At 52.1% G+C, this 12,306-nt stretch overlaps 1 protein-coding gene across 1 annotated transcript in view; it reads left to right on the top strand.

The window, feature by feature from the left end:
• KDM2B (lysine demethylase 2B) overlaps positions 1-12,306 on the top strand; it is a 120,286-nt gene that overhangs the window by 23,231 nt on the left and 84,749 nt on the right. The window contains 2 exon segments of the mRNA XM_025473845.3: positions 1,702-1,880; positions 2,082-2,188. Coding sequence (XP_025329630.1) covers positions 1,702-1,880; positions 2,082-2,188 — 286 coding nt within the window.

Here is a 12,306-nt window from a genome sequence, read left to right on the forward strand (position 1 = left end):
TGCCCAGTATGGAGCCCAACTTGGGGCTTTTACTCTACCCTGAGATTAAGACCTGAGCTAAGAACAAGAGTTGGATGCTTAACCGACTGAGCCAGCCAGGCGCCCTTGGTTTCCACATTTCTAAGTTTCCATGGACCAAATATTTGTCATTGAGCTAATGGGGAATTGAGGTATTTCCTTACCAGATGGCAGGCTTCTCATTCCAGTCATGATGCTTATTTTGTGTCCTGACAGACAGGAGGTGCCAGCTTTCATCATAAAGCACCATGAATGTGGCAATCTGCTCTGTCTGTCTTCTCCCCTGTCACAGCACTTCCATTGAACCTTGGTTGTTCCTTCTACAGTGTCTGAAGTTCTGGGGCCTTGATTATTCCCATCTTAGGGATGGGGAAGCAGAGTCCCCTTGAAGGGTTGTGATTTCCTTAAAACCTTGTTTGGTTTTTTTGGAGAGAGAGAAAGAGAGTGAGGTGAGAGGGAAGGGACAAAGGAAGAGGGAGAGAGAGAATCTTAAGCAGGCTCCATGCCCAGCATAGAGTCTGAAGTGGGGCTTGATCTCACGACCCTGAGATCATAATCTGAGCCGAAATCAAGAGTCAGACACCCAACTGACTGAGCCACGCAGGCGCCCCACCCTGAAGCTTTGTTACTTGCTGGTAGTCCCAGGACTAGCACTAAACACTCCTGTCTCCCAGTCCTGAGCTTGTCTCCTTCTCTCTGGGAAGCAGGGGGTGCCAGGCAGCTCACTCCTTTTAGTAAAAAGCGAAAGATTTATGCGATCTGAAGAGAAACCAGAGTATTGCGGCTCACTCCTTTTAGTTCAGTGGTTGTTCATATGAGAAATCATATGTCACATGTTGTACAGGACAGCCAACATTCATCATTTATTTGTTCCATCTATATGTTACTGACCTCCCACTATATGCTCAGCTCTGTGTAGATACTTGGGATAAAGTAGTGAACAAGACAGACAGGACTTATGCCCTGGAGACAATTACAGAATAGTAGGGAAGAAAGACTGCAAAAGAGACAAACTTTGTGAATTGTGATTAGTGCCGGGGAGTAATGGGGGATCCACGCATTTATGCACCAGATGCTGTGCCAAGGAGTTCTTGAGCATCATCTGATTTGATCTGTAACCATTGTCTGATTTAATCCTCACAACTAGCCTATGAAAGGAGATGGCAGGATGAAGACACAGAGGTTCAGAGAAGCCCAAGTAATTTTCTCTGGCCTCACAGATTAGGGAGAGAGACTACCAAACAGCTAATTTTCTGTGGAAATAAGCACTGTTCTAGTACTTCATATAAACAGAAAGCCTTGAGTGCCATGCCAAGAGAATTTTTGGTAGGCAGTGGGGAGCATTGAAGGTTTGAAGCAGAGAGAGAAGTGCCCATGGTCAGGTCTCTGTTTTAGAAATCTCACGCTGGCAGCATGGAGGATGTATAGGAGGGGGTAGTCTGGGGATCCCTTAGGAAGTTCTGGAGGTCGTCTTGGAGAGTAGTAAGGCTGGACTGGACCAGCGTAGAGGCTGTGGTGGTGGAGGGGAGCAGATGGAGAGAGATTCAGTAAAGGAAAACCAATGAGACGAGGTAATAGAACAGATGTGGCATACGGGTAAGGCAGGTTTTGTTTATGGGGATCCCAAGTGGGATCAGGATCCTGGGTCACCAGGAGCCATCAGTGTGTGGATTCTGCCCCTAGGTAGCCGGCGGCTGGTGGATGTGATGGATGTGAACACCCAGAAGGGCACGGAGATGAGCATGTCCCAGTTTGTGCGGTACTACGAGACCCCGGAGGCTCAGCGGGACAAGCTGTACAACGTCATCAGCCTTGAGTTCAGCCACACCAAGCTGGAGCACCTGGTCAAGCGTCCGACTGTGGTAGGCCCCTGGTCTTGGTCTCCTCCCTGATACTTTCTACCTCCTCTCCTCACCCTTCTTCTCCTGCTGCCTAGGCTCCAGGCCAGCCTGTGCCAGCCCCAGCAAAGGACAGGAAGAATGTGGGGAGAATGAGGGATGGTGAGAGAACCCAATGGAAGGGCACCCCAAGACAGCAAGTGCTGACGATGGGCTGGCTTTCAGGTAGACCTGGTGGACTGGGTGGACAACATGTGGCCACAGCATCTGAAGGAGAAGCAGACAGAAGCCACGAATGCCATTGCGGAGATGAAATACCCGAAAGTGAAGAAGTAAGACTCCCTGGCTAGTGGTGGGAGCTGGGTGGGCAGGGGTTGGGTTGGGAGGGTGTCTCACAGCCCTGTGGGGTGCTGCTGGGACTCAAAGGATGGGGGTCCTTGGCATGAGCAGGCTGGCATCTTGCTTTCTTGGAACCCAGGCGCTCTGCTCTGCATTCCCCATCCAGATGGTCCTTTGGCCTCCCTGCCAGCTCTTCCTAGGGGCATGTGATTGAGGAGGGAGGAAGAATAATGGGGACCATCTCTGTGTGCATGTGTGTGCTTGTTATACCTGTATCTACTCCCACCAAGTGACAGAAAGTCCTGGGAGTGAGCATCTTCCGAGAGACCCGCTCATCATGGACGTTTTGCTTTGGCCAAGGGCTGAGGAGGGGTCTGGTGTTCTTTTGCTCCTTGCTGTTGAGACCCGGGACTTTTCCCAAATAAGCCCAAGGGCTGCTTACTCATCAAACACTCCTTAGACGGTGTCTCCACGTGGCAGGTTGGCTCTGGGCTGGGAAGGTGGCTGCATCTAATTGCAGGGACTTCACTACACATGGACCAGTAAGTCCTGAGACCAGTTGTTTAATGTGAACAGAGGCACCTATGATCCCCTTCACTTTCTAGAATTTTAATAACGGACCCTGGGGACCCTTGGGGCTACCTTCAGGCTCTCACCATCTCAGGCCGTCTGTGTTTCCATCTACAAAACGGGAAGGAGATGCTGACTGTCCCAGGCAGGACTGCTGCTCTGGGCTTCCTAGAAGAGTTGGCCCTGGCAGCTCCAAATCCATTAGCATCTCTCCTCTGCTCAACCCTGCTGCCAGGAGTGCCCCCAGGAGCTTGAAGGCTGTGAGCTTTTCATTCAATCCACCCTTCATTCAGGGCAGAGTGAATGCAGACTCAGTGCCAGGCTTTGTAAGGGAGGCCAGCGTGCTGGCCCTGGGTTTCTCAACGCTGTGCTTTCAAGCTCTCTCTTTCTTTAATTATTTCTCAGGCATTTTTCCTCCCCTTGAAGCTGAAGCTCCTTACATCCCTTGGATCAGGGCTACATCAAACACAAGGAATGGGCTCAAAGTGGGGAGGGTGGGAGGGTTTTCAGTTTCTTTCCCATTGGATTGCAACAAAATTTCTGAAGCCCCTGAGTTGGGGAAGGAAAAGATGAACAAGACCAAGAACCTTAACCCTCTGGAAAACGTGTCCTAAAACACTGGGGATAAGGTGTAAGTCTCAGCCTAGGTAGAGGGAAACAGACCCCCAGGAGGGGAACAGGGAGAGGAGGAATCCTTTTTGGCTGGTGGCATTGGGAATTCTTCTTGGAGGGGACATTGGACTTAGGCTTTATTTTATTTTTAAAGATTTTATTTATTTATTCATGAGAGACCCAGAGAGAGGCAGAGACATAGGCAGAGGGAGAAGCAGCTTCCCACAGGGATGCGGGACTTGATCCCAGGTCTCCAGGATCATATTCTGGGCTGAAGGTGGCGCTAAACCGCTGAGCCACCCGGGCTGCCCCTGGACTTAGGCTTTAAAGGATAGAGGAGATGGGAGGGATGAAGGAAGGGATAGGGAAGGATGGGGGAGAGGTGAGGGGAGTGAAGTGCTAAGGGCTTTTAAGGAATCATGAGAGGAGAGCTGGGGAAAAGAGTGTGGGACTCAGACATTAGGGGCAGATCACAGCTTTCATTGATTGATTGGGTGATTGATTGATTGATTCAGCATATGTATTAAACATCTGATTGGTGCTGAGCACTGGACATATAGTGAGGAGGAAACCAGATGAGTTCCCTGCCCTGACGACAGAGCTTTCAGTCTCTCTGGAGACAGACATTCATCCACCAATCAGATAAACAAATGGCAACTTTGCAGCTGTGTTGAAGCAACAGAGCAGAGATCCAGGGTGCTACAGGAGCCCATACCAGGGTACTTAAGGTTGTAGGGCAGGTGTCCCCAAGATGGGGTCTGAAGAGAAAGGGGTTACTTAGGAGAAGGGGCCTGGGAAGAGCTTTCCTGGCTGTGTGCAGAGAGCCAGGTGGCATGGTTCAGAAGGGTGGGGAGAAGGGGACAGATAGACCTACGGAAGGAATGCAAGTGAGGCTAGAGCAGAGCAGGGGGTGGGCAGTGGATGCAGGGTGGTGGGTGGGCCGGGCTGGTCAGGGACCGACATGCCATAGTGAGGGGGCTGTGTTTCTCCTAAGAGCAGTCAGAAACCTCTATGAGATTTTTTTTTTTAAGATTTTATTCATTTATTCATGACACACACACACACACACACACAAGCGCAGAGACACAGGCAGAGGGAGAAGCAGGCTCCATGCAGGGAGCCTGACGTGGGACTCGATCCCGGGTCTCCAGGATCAGACCCTGGGCGGAAAGCAACACTAAACCGCTGAGCCACCCGGGCTGCCCTATGAGATTTTTTTTTAAAGCTTTATTTATTTCAGAGAGAGAGAATGCAATGGGAGGAAGGGCAGAAGGAGAAAGAGGAAGAGAATCTCTAGCAGACTTCCTGCTGAGTACGGAGCCTGACACAGGACTCAATCCCGGGACCCTGAGATCACACGATCAGAGCTGAAATCAAGAGTCGGTTGCTCAAGTGACTGAGCCACCCAGGCCTCCCTCTCTGAGAGATTTTAAGCAGAGAGGGATGTGTTCAGATTTGCTTTCTGCAAGTTCTGCTGCTGTGTGGATTGAAGGAGCTGGGAGTAGAGTGATGGGAGAAACCAGTGGATAATCTCTATGAGAGCAAATGATGGAGCAGGAGGGAGCAGAGGACAAATGGTACATGCATCTAGGAAGGTAAAATAGATCACACTGGGGGACATAGATTTCAATTACTTTGCCTCCTTTAGATATATTTGGTATATTCTTCACTTTATTTTTTATTTTTAAAGATTTTATTTATTTATTCATGAGAGACACAGAGACACACACACACACACACACACACACACACACACAGACTCAGAGACACAGGCAGAGGGAGAAGCAGGCTCCATGCAGGGAGCCTGACATGGGACTCGATCCCGGATCTCCAGGATTAGACCCTGGGCTGAAAGCGACACTAAACCACTGAGCCACCCGGGCTGCCCTATTCTTCACTTTATTGAAAGTTATTAAGAAAGAAAGAAGGAAAGAAAGAAAGAAAGAAAGAAAGAAAGAAAGAAAGAAAGAAAGAAAGAAAGAAAGGTATTCCTCTAAATAGTTTAATTCTATTAATACATCAATAATCCTAATTACCAAAAAAAGGCTTACATACAATTTTCTACAACGACATGTCTTCAAAACATTAGCTGGATTGTATGGCAGATATATTTACAAACCCTGTCAGCGGCTGTGGGAACTTGTTATAGGATTTGAACCTTGTTAGGAAGGAAGTTGTCACCTTGGAAGTAGTCCGTTGGTTTGGCTGAAAAGAATGCCAGTTAATCAGCGAGGTAAAAATCCTGCAATGATGAAGTCCTCTGGGACCATAGAATGGTTCTGTGGAATTTAATTAAAATGACACTGTTTCTAGAAGTCAGAGCTTCCATGCTGACAGGCCACCTGCATTCAGGTTTGCAGGAAGGAAGAGAGGAGTGTTACAGGCCCATTACTGCCTTTGCCCTGGCTCCAGGATTTGTGTAGTTTGATCATGGCGAGGGAGTTTGGAATTTTAGTGGGTTTTGGCTGAGATACTTAAGGTGAAGGGTGCTAGCATTTGTCAGTGAGTAGCTGTAACTTTGTAGGAGAGAAAAGGTGTAAAGGTTGTATTAGTGTATTCATTATCTGTTGCTGCCTTTACTGAGTGCCCACAAATGTAAGACCCTATTCTAAGTAGTTGGTAGGCTACAGTGAATAAAGCGAAGTCCCCATGTTCAGAGGGCTTATGTTCAGGTGGGGAAAAATGGGCAAGCAAACACGTGAATCATATAATTAAGGAGATGATAAGTGTCAAGGAGGAAATATAAAGCAAAATAAAGAGGGGCGCTGGCTGACTCAGTTGGTGGAACGTGTGACAAACAGTGACAGCTATTTAGGAGTACCCCTGTACTCATTGTTTATTGACACATAACATTACCCTAAAACTTTGTAGCTTAAAAAAGAAATCTTAGCAGCTTAAAGCGGCAAACAGTTTCTGTGGGTCAGGAATCTGGAAGTGGGTTACCTGGCTCAGAGTTGCTCATGAGCTTGTCTCAAGACTTAAGCCTCGGCTGTAGTCACCCGAAGGCTTAACTGGGGCTGGAGGGCCCACTTCCAAGTTGGTGCGCTCACATGGCTGTTAGCAAGAGGGCTTAGTTTTTCACCATTTGGGTCTCTCCATAGGGCTCTCCATAGGTCTCTCTATAGGTCTCTCCTCTCTTCAAGAGGGCTTGAATGTCCTTGTGACATGGCAGCTGGTATTCCCATCTCTTTCCAACCCCACAAATGGAGAGCAAAGAAGCCACAGTGCCTATATTTGAAAGTCACATGCTGTTTGCTTCTGCCATAGTCTTTTTTTTTTTTAAAGATTTCATTTACTTATTCATGAGAGAGAGAGAGAGAGGGGGAGAGAGAGAGAGAGAGAGAGAGAGAGAGGCAGAGGGAGAAGCAGGCTCTATGCAGGGAGCCCGACGTGGGACTCGATCCCAGGACTCTAGGATCAGGCCCCGGGACAAAGGTAGGCGCTAAACCGCTGAGCCACCGGGGCTGCCCAACCATATTCTTTTAATTAAAAGTGAGGTCCTATGTCTAGCCCACACTCAAGGGGAGGGGAATTTGGCTCTATTTCTGAAAGGGGGGAGTTTCAAAGACTTTGGACATTTTTTTTTTAAGATTTTATTTATTCATGAGAGACACAGAGAGAGAGAGAGGCAGAGACACAGGCAGAGGGGAAAAATAGGTTCCATGCAAGGAGCCCAACATGGGACTCGATCCCGGGTCTCCAGGATCACGCTCTGGGCTGAAGATGGTGCTAAACTGCTGAGCCACCAGGGCTGCTCTGAACATGTTTTAAAGCCTTCATAATCTCCTAGGTCTGTGACAGGGGCATACCTCTCTCACTTAGGACCACTGGGTATTATAATGCATTCCAGAAGGAAATTAGCAAGTCTTTTCTGTCCTTACATGCTGCTTGCAGAAATGAAATTTACAGCTTAATGGAAGCAGACTGTGACTGACAAACAGAAAGGAAGGGTACCCCGTATATACCATACCTTTGGCCCCAAAATAATTGGGAGTCAACTGCATTTTTCTCCCCGTACTTTCTGAGGGTGGCAGGAAGAACTGAGAAAAAAATGGATGGTGTGAAGTGAAGCTGAAACCCAGACAGGATGAAAATAGGTGCTGGGGTGAGCAAGTTTCAAGGCTGCCCCAGGCAGTCTCTGGTGGCCATGGAAATCTTTCATCTCAAGGACTCAGTTTCCCCTTCTACAAAGTGGGGATCCTGTCATCCTTGCCTCACCTCCCAACCACACTGTAGGGAAATGGAGCCTATAGTGATGTGAGATGTGGGTAGGACAAGATGTTTGTGTGGTCTCGTGTAGACACAAGGTCTCCAACTATCATCAGAATCCTTGGCTTTTCAATCTATTCTCCCTCATATTTGCATTGGGCTTTTTTTTTTTTTAAGATTTTTATTTTTATTTTTTTTGAGAAAGTGAGAGGGAGCAAGCATGAGCGGGGGTGGGGGGGGAGGCAAAGGGAGAGGGAGAAGCAGGCTCCCTGCTGAGCAAGGATGCCCCCTCCCCCATGTGGAGCTCAATCCCAGGGCCCTGAGTTCATGACTTGAGCTGAAGGCAGACACTTAACCTACTGCCTCCCGGGTGCTCCTGCATTGGGCTTTTATCTCTACAACCCTCATTTACTTTCAACTCTCCTCAACCATGTTTGCTGGTACTAGAGATGATCACCCCTGTGTAATATCACACTGGGACACGGACCTAGAGAGGCTGCGGCAGTCACACAGGGATGGAGCTGTGGGCCAGGCATCACACCCCAGGCCTCTGGATTCCTGGCTTTTCCTCTCTACCTCTCTAGCTTTACAAGAGGAACAAAGAAAGCCAGCCTTTTCTGTGCTGCCATGTATAGACACAGACACTGTGTTAGACACTTAGCACGTATATCTCAACGGTACTGGAAGTGGGTGTTAACTACCTTCATCTTATAGACATGAAACTGAAGTTCATGCAGTAGTGCTTCAATGCAGGGAACAGGTGTAGCCATTGAGTATAAGATGGGGGCTGGTATGGCTGTGGATAACTTAAAAAATTCTTCTTTTGGGAAAAAAAAAAATCCAGTGCTGGCCAAACCATGCACATTTAGAGTCTAGTTTGACCCATGAGGGCCACCAGTTTGAGGCCCCTGACTAACTCAACAAATGGGGATGCTGAGTTCGAGGAGGGGGAACGATTTAGTCTAATGTCAAACAGTTGATCAGAATAAATATAGGGCTGTATTGCTGGGTGCTATACCTAACACAGATTAATCTGATGTGATCCCTGCTGGGGCTTGAGCTGAGGCACTTGTGTCCAAAAAAGTAATAATTTTCCCATGGGGATGACTCAGTCCAGCTGTCAGGGCCTTCTCTTAGCTCATTTAACTCTATGTTTTGTGTCAAATACTTTGCTCAAGGAGCTCCTAGGTGGCTCAGTGGGTTAAGCACTCGACTCTTCATTTTGGCTTAGGTTGTAAGATGGAGCCAGGGTTTAGGCTCTATGCTGAGCGTGGAACCTGCTTAAGATTCTCTTTTTCCCCTCTTCCTTTCCTCTTCTCCTCCTTTCTTAAAAAAAAAAAAAAAAAAAAGCTTTAAAAAGCTTGCTTAAGAACACCCATCGAATGGCTGGTGCTCGAATCCAAGATGGGAGATGTTTCTTGTAATTACACTTTTTTTCTTGTAAATGGGGAGAATATACTATGGTGAAAAAAATCAACCAGTTCCAAAAAGTTCACAGTGCAATCTCATAGCAGGCCACTGGCCATTCTGTAATGACCCTGGGAAGCAGCGCCCTGGCCCAAGGCATTGACCACCTTGAAATGACATCAACATTCACTTCCCTAAAATGGGGATTATAGGGTTGTTTTAAAGGTGAAACTAGATATTATGCATTTAATGGCTTTTATTATTAGCACTTGATAATCAGAGCCCATTAGTTAATATTCGTGGATAGCCCCAGTGGATGGGTTTTGGTAAAGAATGAAGAAGCTGGATTTCAGAGTCTATATACCACTGTCTTCTGCTCCCTTGGGGTTTAGGGGAATGGTGTGGGGACAGAATGGGAGGAGGGCTATGGCCCTGGGGAGCTCGCCCTGGAGGGTGGGACTACTGATTTGAGCTGAACCATCTCCTGCAGCGGGAAGTCAGTGGTTGAGTTTGACTGTAACCTGCAGACCTCGCTTCTCTAAAAGAGTCTTGGGATCTGCCTGGTAGACCTGGGAGAAGGGCTGATAACCTCTGAGCCAGGCTGCTTGGGTAAGCACCATCACTAAGGTAGTGACCTTGGTGAGTCATGACCTCCGAGCCTCTGCTTTCTCATCTGTAAAACGGGGACAATCCTGGGAGTGAACTCAGAGGGTCGTGAAAATTGTATTAAATAATCGCAGTATCACAGTGCCAGGTACTGTGTTAATACGTATGTATCTCAGTGAATTCCCACAGTAACTCTCTGATGTAGGGGTACACAGCTGCTGAAGGGCCAGGCAGGGGAAGGGGCAGCAGAGGAGCATCTCAGAACGCAGGGTTGAACTTAAGTCACCTCCCTGCCATTAGGATGAGAAAACCCGCTCAGGGACGGGAAGTAAGTTGCCCAAGGTCACACAGATGATCGTCTTCTTAGGGCTGGAGCAGCGTCCCTGGTCTCTGGACTGCCATGCCTCGGATCTGACACTCCCTTCAGACCCTAGCCTTGCCCCGATGGACACATCAGGGTGGCTTTTGCTGGGTCGTCCTCTCCAATGGCAGGACGGCGCCCACACTCTCTGAAAACGGGGGCGCGGGTGTTCCTGAGCGCCTGCGGGCAGAGCTGCCCCGGCGCCCCCACCCAGCCCGGGCGAGGGGGCGGCCGTGGGCGGCGGCGGCGTCCCCTGGCGCTGGCCCGCGAGCTTCCCTGTCGCCGCCGCGGCCTCCCTCCTCCTTCCTGGCGGCCGCCGCGCCGCGCGGGTGTTCAGTTTCAGCGCGGGGATGAGCGCAGGCTGCGCCCGGCTCCCCGAGGAAGGAAGGAAGAGAGAGAGGGCTGCACGGTCCTCGGCCGGCCGGGCCTGGCAGCGCCGTGGAGGGGGCTCGGCCCCGGTCGCCTGCGCTGGGCGCGCGTCGGTCCTGCGCTGCCGAAGGGGACGCCCGGGGGCCGCGCTGCCGCCGCCGCCGCCGAGGGTAACCGCGGGCGCGCCGGGCGGGGCCGGGCGGGCGTCCCTGCGCTGCGCCCCGCGGGGCCCGGGCTGCCCGGGAGCCCCCGCTCCTCCGGGGCGCTCCGGGGCGCGCCGGGGCGGGGTGTGGGTCACCTCCCGCCCGCGGGCTGCGCAGCCCGCGTCGCGGAGCGGCTCTTTGTGTCCTCCCGGGGCTGCGTGTAAGTGTAGTGTGTGTGCGCGCGCCTTCAGCCCCGGCACCCGGTGCCAGCTTTCCCCAGGTCCCCCCACCCCCCGCCAAGACCTTGGCCCCAGGGGATGCTGCCTGAGGCGCGGGGGGAGTTCTCGCTAAGTTGGAGGGAGAAGGGCGAGGTGGGGTCGCCCCGCTTCCCGGGATCCCAGGCAGCGCCCCAAAGTTGGTGCTGCAGGTGCAGCGCCCCCTCCTACCACGCTCCTCCCCAGCCAGCGCGGGCCTCGGGAGGCAGGAACCCCCCCAGAGGCTTAGTTCGGGGGCGCCTGATTCTCAAACCCCAACTTGGAGGGTGCACTTCTGCACGGAAGCCGCCCGGGCGGTGGGTGGGGGGTTGTGGAGGGGCGCGGCTTTCCGGGCAAGGGGCAGCCAGGCGGAAGCCAGGCTGGCTGGCCGGTGGGGAGAGCTTAGCGGCCGTGGCACGGAGCCGGGGCGCCCATGTGACTGCGGTGTGCTTTGGAAGAGGAAGCTGTAGAGGTCAGTGCAAAGGCGTCACGCCAGAGCGAGCGGGAGCAGGAGTGAGGGGGGAGACCCGGAATGAGCGCGGGGCGGGTGGCGGCTGCAGGGGCCCCGGACAAAGCCGCCCTGTCACAGCCGCCCTGGCCGCGGACGCCTGCATTTGCCCCGCGGGAGGGGCGGCGGAGCCTGGCGGCCAGGAAGTGAGGGACACGGGGGAGGGGCCTCCCTAGGAGAGGCGGGGCTGGAAGTGGCACCCCCACGCTCCAGAGGGCCTCGCAGGATGCTGGAGGGCGACTTGGGAGGGCAGATCAGAAGCAAACACAACTTGGAGAACTTTCCTTGCACATAGCTGCCGCAGCTCCTAGTGATTACGTCCATGCGTGTGTGTGTGTGGGGGGGGGGGCGGGAATTGGGGCTGGGGGCAGGAGGTTGGGGGTTGGTGAATACGTGGGGCCGGGTCGCCCTTGGGCCCAAGAGCCACGCTCCGCTCCGCTCCGCTCCGCTCCGCTCCCCGCCTCTCCGCTGCGGGCGCCTGGGTGGTTATCCAGCTGCAGACTGAGGGAGGCACATCTCGCTCCACCCCACAAACACTTAAATTGTTTTCCCTAGGTTGTTTTCTGCTGAGGCCTGAAGGGGGTGGAAACCAAGGTTAGATTAAAAAAAGAAAAGAAAAAAGAATCCAGACGAAGAGGTGGTTTTAGGAAAAAAATGAGGACTAATATTTTGAAGTGGTGCTTGGAGAGGAGGCCGGTTGGTCCGTGGGGGTGGGGTGGGTTAGGGTTTCACCCCCTGCTCCCCACTCCCAGTTCCTTGGAGAGAAGAGGGTCACTCTGGTCTTCAGAGTAGGGACCCGTCTGCGCGTGCTGGGTGGAGGCGGGAGGGTGCAGAGCGGGAGCCCAAGCCGGGACTCTAACAACCCCAGCGCCAGCCCCGCAGCCCCGCAGCCCCGCAGCCCCGCAGCCCCGCAGCCCGCGCCTGTCTTCGTGACAGGGCTGCGTCCTGTGCTGTCAACTACACCCCTCCGATGGGGTTGCTAGGCAGCGGGGCTCTGATGTGGGGGAAGGCCTTCTGATTTGTCAGCCTCCTGCAGACACATGGTTAAGGCTCCTTCCAGCCTATCCGGAGG

This window comes from Canis lupus, chromosome 26 (genome assembly GCF_003254725.2).
Source record: "Canis lupus dingo isolate Sandy chromosome 26, ASM325472v2, whole genome shotgun sequence".
NCBI classification, from domain to species: Eukaryota; Metazoa; Chordata; class Mammalia; order Carnivora; family Canidae; genus Canis; species Canis lupus.